We start from the raw sequence: 8,413 nt of genomic DNA on the forward strand, positions 1-8,413 counted from the left end.
CCACAGTTTTATGTTTTGGAATTTCTGCTTAGAACAAATCACTTCATTCTGCAACCAGAACTAATATGAAGATTCTTTTTAGAGTGCAATTATAGAAGGTCAGAATCAGTTCCTAACATCTGCTTGATTATTGCCAATGGAGACAAGAATGCTCAGAATGTGTGCTCTGGAGGGTTTTAAGATGTAAAAAAACATAATAATAATAATTTTTAAATCTATTCCATGGCCAAAGGCAATTATTCAGCAGTGTCAGAGTTTATCTCCTTAGGACTCACAGATAATCCATACTTTCAAGCCATTTTGGGGGGGAGGCATATTTCTAGTAATCTATTTAGCTATTTTCCTGAGTAATCTTGGTTTGATTGTGCTAATTGAAACCAGTCCTCAGGTTCACACACCCATGCATTTTTTCCCCTCAGCCACCTGGCTTTTGTTGATTTTTCTTTTACTTCGTCTCTCACCCCAAACACCTTGGTGAATTTCCTGTGTGAAGTGAAAGGTATAACATTTTATGCATGTGCCATTCAGGTGTGCTAATTAATCACATTTGTAATGTGTGAACAGTATCTGCCCTCAATCCTGGCATATGATCAGTATATTGTCATTGGCGACCCTTTATGTCATTCTCATGCTTAGAAAACTCTGTAATTGAATCATTGCTAGCACATACATTAATGGATTCACTGTAGGTCTTATACAGACAGTGGTGACATTCCACTTGTCCTTTTGTGACTTCAATAAGGTCAACCACTTCTACTGTGATGATGTTCCCTTGATTGCTCTGGCCTGTGTGATACTCAAGTCAAAGAGCTGCTGTTGGGAATCATTTCTGGGTTCAATGCCCTTTGCTCGCTACTGATTGTGATCATTTCTTAGTTCTTCATCATCTTTGCCATACTAAGGATCCATTCTGCTGAAGGATGACAGAAATTTTTTCCTACCTGTGCTTCCTATCTGACCTCCATCACAATATTTTATGGGACAATCATTTTTATGTACCTACTTCCCAAGTCAAGCCATTCTGTGAACACATAAATTTGTTTTGGTGTTTCATGTGGTAGTGATTCCCATGTTAAACCCATTCATCTATAGCTTGAGAAACCAGGAGGTAAAAAAAACTCACTGAAAAGAATTAAAGAAAAGTTGTGCTTGGCTATTAAATAACTGAAATATTATTGGGCAAGGAGGGATCAGAGGACTTTGAGTTGTGTTTTACTTACGACTAAATTAAGTACCAAGAAAGTCTGAGAGAGAAAAAAGAGGTCTCTATATATGATCACTAGTGGTTCTTCACAGATTACACTCTAATTTACTTGATAAGGTCAAAATATGTAGGAAAAATATGGGCTTCTCTCAACTAATACATAAATGAGAAATATAACTGAGAGAACATGAGGGAATTATAAGTAGGCATACAAAAAGTATAAATTAAATTTATTAGAATACTTACATTTTAGATATTTTTTTAAATCTTATACTTCTAAAACAATTTTTATATTAAATTAAAGCATGTTTTCAAGGAATTTTAATTATATGCATTTTTAAATTATCCTTTTTCAAAGGCAAATAGGGTAAAAACCACTTAATTTATCCATCTTGTAAGTCCTGATTTTCACATATTAAACTTGATGTGTGTGACTTATTAGTATTGATGAGGACTAAATGAGTTAATAAATGCTAAAAATTTACAATTAGGCTAAACAATAGCAAATACTCAATAAATCTCATCTACTTTTCTTCTTTCCCTTATTGTTAATAGTAGTGCAGAAATATTGGCTGATGGTCTTTTTTTTTAAATCTTTATTGTTGAAAGTATTACATAGGTCCTCCTTTTCCTCCATTAACCTCTTCCAGCCTGCTTGGGTTCTGGTCTTTTATTCAAATAAAATATTTAAAAACAAGTTATACAGAAAGTGTCCTGTTCTTTTAATAACAATTCAGTCTTCACTCAAGAAGCAGACAAGAATTGAAGAGAAACTAAATCAAAGAAAATATAATATAAAGTCTGAAGCTATTAGTATCAATATGCAAGAATAATTGCTTGGATTTCTATTCAAAGTAGACCACAGATTAGTTGTAGGTACAAAAAATCCAATCCTATTTACAGAAAAATGTCTTCAAGATGATCCATGTCACTGACAATAATGATAATAAACCTGATATTCACAATCCTATATTAGGTTGATTGTGTCTTGGTCCTTACATATATTTCTACCTAAATGTTTATACACCAGTTTGTGAGGTGAGAATTTTCCTTATTTTACAAATAATTGGAGCTTTATATGCCACAAAACCAGGAGGAACAAACCTCAATTTTGGGGCAAACTTTCTGAAATCTGTCATGTTCTTCACTAATCTTGGACACTGGCAAGGATGAATCCATTTCCCACTATTTTTTATCAGTCTCTTGATTCCATATCCAGACACAAAAAAACATTTTGGAGATCACAAAAAGAGGGATAAAAATACAAACATTTTATTTCAATACATCTAGAGACAAAAGGAAGAATGTTGCTTTTGATATTTTGACTGAGGGACTGGTGTCTCAAGAGATGAGCCCTACCACCTGAAACAATGGCTGGAGTCCAGTCCTGGAGGCTGCTCAAAACTGTGTAGCCCGGCCCAGGAAGAATGAATAACAAACATGTCTATCAAGTACACCTGAATTTCTTGGTCCCTGAGAAAAGCCAGGTATACCTTAGAAATGATTGCTGATAGTAAGGAATTAAAATTGGGTAAAAACGTGAAAACTTCAGTTTAATTAGTGTCTGAGCATTGCTGTTATTAATATTTTATGAAGCAGAAAGGTGCAGAAAACTCCAGAAGGCCTGTGTTTTTCAGGCGAGGCACCAAGATCCTACAGGTGTGAATTTCTTTACCTGTAAAAAGAGAGAGACTGTCTATGATGCTTCCATTTGTCTCATATGTGATAGGTGAGAGCAGACATGTTTATTAGTCTATATAAATACATATAGACAGACAAACTGTGGTGAATAGAAACATCATGTTTCTCTGTCAAAATTGCTTCAAAAAACAGAGAATTTATTCAACTCTGAAGGTTCTAAAAGTACCTTCTGGCAGCACATTTGAGTTATTTACAAAATAAGCGCAGAAGAGGAAATAATTAGCTAGTGTCACAAACCTCAAACTGCCCTCTGTACAATGACTGCAACTATCACAACCTCCTTCTACAATGGTAAAATAATAAAAAATAAATAAATCACTAATATAATTATTTTTATGAAATGTCAAAATAAAAGTACATCAAATCATTGATTTTTAAATTTCATGTCATGATCCTACAAGGGTAACTGAATAAATAGCAGGCTCCTAAAATTATTTCTACTTGAACAAAAATGCAAATACATTGAATTTATTCATTTAAAAGTACAATTTATTATAAACCATATTTTTCAAATTATATTTATTGATTATCAGATTTAAATCTAGATAATCTATATTATAATACACCTTATTCTTAACACCCATAGTATTAGGAAAACAAAATTCAGATAGTCTTGAATTTGCACTTAGAATTTTCATATAACTAGTTATGTGACCTTAAGTAATTTATAAATAATCAAGGCCCAGAAGTGAAACCTCACACACTTCTAGGTTTGTTTAATTTTATTAAGCAAGACTACTTGATTAAGTGCCTGATAGGTAGTAGAAAACTAACCAGATTTATCTTTACTTAAAGACCAATAAACTTTTGAGTGCTCAGTGAATTAATCTTTAATTACATATAACACACATTTATATAACAAGCATTTATTTAGCACTTATTAGCACAGGATATTTTTCTAAGCATCTCATAAATATTAACTTGTTTAGTCTTCAAAAGAAGCCAATAGTAGGGTCCTGTTATTTTCTAAAATTGGGAAGAGAGTCACAGAGTTCAGGCCAATTGTCCAAGGTTGCACAGATAATGAAGGAAGGAGATAGAATTCAAACTCTGGGAGTCTTGGTTCCAGAGCCATTCTAACAAAAGGAGGCTGCTGCCTTTGCTTGGGATCCACATGTGTGTGTTTGCTAGTGTGTTTGTGTTTGGAGATAATTTCAGTGGTCTCTAAAGGCTGAGTGGGACTCTGACTCATACTGACTGTCCAGGACTGGCCCGGGTCCTTACATACAATGTCAAGGTCTGTCTAAGTAATAGTCACATTTTCAGTTGATTGGGAAAGAATTCCATGAAATATCAGCAAGAGACAGCTTGACTTATTTCCCTTTTTGTACTTAGTAAAGCATTTAGTAGTATTATTTTCTTGATTTTAATATCTTTAAGCTTTCACGCCCTTTATCCAAGACTTTTTTGGAGGCATCTTTCACCTCTTTGTTCCTTAGACTATAGATGAGGGGGTTCAACATGGGGATCACTACTGTGTAAAATACAGAAGCCATTTTGTCTGTGTCCAGGGAGTGGTTTGATTTGGGCTGCAGGTACATAAAGATGAGGGTGCCATAGAAAATAGTAACAGCCGCCATGTGGGAGCCGCAGGTAGAAATGGCCTTGCGTCGCCCCTGGGTAGAGCGGATCCTTAGGATGGCGACGACGATAAAGATGTAGGAGGTGAGGACAATGGAAGAAGAACAGATCATGTCAAAGCCAGCAAAGGCGAAGATCAGAATCTCCTTCACGTGTGTGTCTGAGCAGGACAGAGCCAAGAGAGGGATGTCATCACAGTAGAAATGGTTAATGACATTGGGGCCACAGTAAGTTAGCCGGAAGGTGATAATGGTGTGGAACAGAGCCACCAGAAAGCTGTATATGTATGGAACTGCCACCAGTTGAACACAGACTCTTTTTGACATCACGGTTGAATAATGCAGGGGACTACAGATGGCTACGTAGCGATCATAGGCCATGGAAGCTAAAAGGAAACACTCAGTGATCATGAAGGTGAGAAAACAACCCAGTTGTACTGCACAGGCGTGGAAAGGAATAGTGTTATATTCCACAACGAAGTTCACCATCATCTTCGGCGTGATAGCAGAGGAGTAACAAAGGTCAACAAAGGCCAAGTGACTGAGGAAATAATACATAGGGGTGTGGAGTCGAGCATCAATCCTGATTAAGGTTATCAATCCAAGGTTACCTAGCACTGTGACCAGATAGATGACTAAAAACACCACAAAGCACGGGGCCTGCAGCTCTGGCCGGTCCGTAATTCCCTTGAGAATAAATTCAGTAACATGAGTGATGTTAACTTCAGCCATTTATTCTGGCAGATTTTGTTGCAAGTTGAAGAATAAAAATGACACTTTTCATGGCCCCTGCCAGTGTTGGGGAAAAGTGATCACTGATGTTTTCTCACCTTGAATCATGTCATCTTGTGGGCAAAAAGGTACACCTTAGCTCTCTAATGACACACAATACTTGCCCCAGGTAGAGGGATCTTTTACTCTCAAAATAGTCTTCTTAACAGCTCTTTTGCTTTGTAATTTTAGGAAGTAAGGGAGGATGTTGATTAAAAGTTAAATATTATCGGAAAAATTATCTTGAGGCAACTAACACTAATACTTCAGTGTTTTTGTTGCCAGTATCTGTTTTATGCACATGTAAATATGGCAGCACAAAAATGTGTAATTCATAAATGAAACTAGATTATTTCCTTATGTTTCAATTTTGTGCATGTTTCACAGCTCTAAAATATATCAAAATAACCTAGTATGACTTATTCATTTTCCTATATCCTATTCCCACTTATCTAGGTTAAGTACTTTATGGTCTATAAGCTAAAACAGTTCATCAGAAATTGAGAGAATTGAAGATTGATGAAGTAGTAAAAGTACAAATAGATATCCTTTATAAAGTATTAAAAAGCAGAGAGTATGAGAGTGAAAAATGCAGTTAAGATATTAGTGGTATTATCGCTAAAGCAGACTGATCCATTTAATACCACAGCTCAGCTAGGTTAGGGTGGGAGGTTAGCAGTTCTCTCAGTGTACAAACCCTGCATGCAGACTGCTTGTGACTCACCTGCTTCGCCATGACTCTGGCTCCCCGTGAGCTCATTCTGTAGTTGTTGGGGTGATATATTAGTTCCTGGCTTCCTTTGGGTCTAAAATTGAACCTCTAGAGATATCTGAAAGCTGTAATGTTTTCTTTCCTGTTTTTCTCAAAGTTTGATGAGCTAGACAAATTATATTGAGGATTAAAAAACATCTTTTAATTATCTGTATTTCTGAAGGAACCATACTTCAAGATTATCAATAAGACTATTTTCATGAAGGCAAAGGTAGACTATACTAGTGAAAAGAACATTAAAAAGGCCACATTCATTTAAATAAGAACTCAAGTTTTATGAAAGAATAAGATTAGCACTTAAATCCTGAGCAGCTTACTTATGAGGCCTTGTGCAACACCCACATTCTGTTAAAGCCTCAATTTCCTCAACTGTAAAATCAAGTAAAAATGGTGCACCTTTTATGTTTTTTGTGAATATTGAATGAATTATTAGATGTGAACAACTCTGTAAACTCCACAGTAAATAGTAAGTGTTCAAAAGATGCACATTTGCTTTAAAAAGTAAGATGAATCAGAAACATAAATAAAGCCAAGGTACTCTAAAAACCTACCTGAAAAATAAACCTGCTTTTACCATAGTTTTAGACTCTGTTTGGGTGAATCTATATAGAAGATGAATTGAGTGTTTATCAATGTAAAATTCAGTTTCTCATTAAACTTCAGACTAGAAAACCATTTTAAAATATAACATATTGCACATATAGTAGTTATATGTGTAGTGAATAAAATTCATAGTGGTAACCAATATTTTTTAAAAATTGTCTACTGCTTCCAATATTTCACAACCTTTTGCTCTTTCCAATCCTGCTTTTCCCTCCAGTTCTGTATAGTTTGTCTGACTATTATACTATTGATAAATACAATGAACATTTAAAAAATTTTAGCCCGGCTGGTGTGGTTCAGTGGTTGAACATTGACCTATGAACTAGGAAGTCACGATTTGATTCCTGGTAGGGGCACATGCCTGGGTTGCAGGCTCATTCCCCAGTGAGGGTCATGCAGGAGGCAGCTGATCAATGATTCTCTCTCATCATTGATGTTTCTACCTCTCTCTTCTTCTCCCTTCCTCTCTAATATCAACACAAATAAATTTTTTAAACATTTTAGATTTCCTCTGAAATTTGGAAATGCACCTTGTCTCCCCTGTTGTGATATTACATTTTCTTTGTTGTTGTTTTTTTAATGGTGGTAAGAACCTTTGACGTGAGATATACTCTCTTAACAAAATTTTAAGTACACAATAAAGTATTGTTAACTATTGACAACATGTTGTATAGCAGCTCTCTAGAACTAATTCATCTTATATACCTGACCCTTTTGTCCATTGTACAACTCTCACTTTCCCCTCCCCCAGTCCCTGGCAACCACCATTCTACTCTGTGTCACCTATCCATGGACATTTAAGTTGTTTCCACATCATGGCTGTTGTGAGTAATGATGCAATGAACATGGGAGTGCAGCTATCTCTTTTAGATCCTGATTTCAATTCTTTGGATATATATATTCAAAAATGGATAGTAGAACAATGAATAATATGATAGTTCTATTTTTAATGTTTTGCGAAACCTCCATACTGTTTTCTATAGTGGCTGTGCCAATTTATAGTCCCACTGACACTGTACAAGAATTTAAATTTCTCCACATCCTCACCATCATTTAGCATGTTTTAATAACAGCCACACTAACTGGTGTAAGGAGATATCTCACTGTGGTTTTGGCTTGCATTTCCCTTATAATTAGTGATATTGACCATATTTTCATATAACTAATTGCCCTTTGCAGTTTTTGGAGAAATGTCTTTAATTGATTTACAGGGGTTCTTTTATTGCTCAGTTATAGGAGTCTCATATATTTTGGATGTTAACCATGTATCAGATATATAGTTTAAAAATATATTCTTCCATTCTGTAGGTTATCTTTTACTTTGTTGATAGTTTCTTTTGCATGCAGAAGCTTTGTAGTTTAATGTAGTTCCACGTGTCTAACTTGCTTTTGTTTCTTGTACTATATCCAAGAAATAATGCCAAACCCAAACCCATGATTTCCCTCTGTATATTTTTCCAGGGTACAGTTCCAAGATTTATATTTAAGCCTTTAATTCACTTTGAGTTGATTTCTGTGTAGGGTGTTAGATAAAGATTCAATTTCATTCTTTTGCATGTGGATATCCAGTTTTCCCAGCACCATTTGTTAAAGATACTATCCCCTTTCTCGTCATTTATCTAGACACCCTTGTCTAAAAATCTCTTGACTATATATTTATGGGTTGACTTTTGGGTGCTCTATTCTGTTTTATTGATCTTTATGTCAGTTTTTATGCCAATACTATACTATTTTAATTACTAAATCTTTGTCATATATTTTGGAGTGAAGAATTTTGATGCC

At 35.1% G+C, this 8,413-nt stretch overlaps 1 protein-coding gene and 1 pseudogene across 1 annotated transcript; one reads left to right on the top strand and one right to left on the bottom strand.

Moving 5' to 3' along the window:
- The first annotated feature begins 222 nt into the window (after positions 1–222).
- Positions 223–1,164, top strand: LOC102254388 (annotated as a pseudogene).
- Positions 1,165–4,257: 3,093 nt separating this feature from the next.
- On the bottom strand, positions 4,258–5,217 carry LOC102243727 (olfactory receptor 1038). Its single transcript, XM_005885130.1, has one exon. It carries the CDS (start codon positions 5,215–5,217, stop codon positions 4,258–4,260), a length of 960 nt encoding a protein of 319 aa, XP_005885192.1.
- Between the last annotated feature and the right edge of the window lie 3,196 nt (positions 5,218–8,413).

The sequence above is a fragment of the Myotis brandtii genome, unplaced genomic scaffold (genome assembly GCF_000412655.1).
Source record: "Myotis brandtii unplaced genomic scaffold, ASM41265v1 scaffold892, whole genome shotgun sequence".
Lineage (NCBI taxonomy): Eukaryota > Metazoa > Chordata > Mammalia > Chiroptera > Vespertilionidae > Myotis > Myotis brandtii.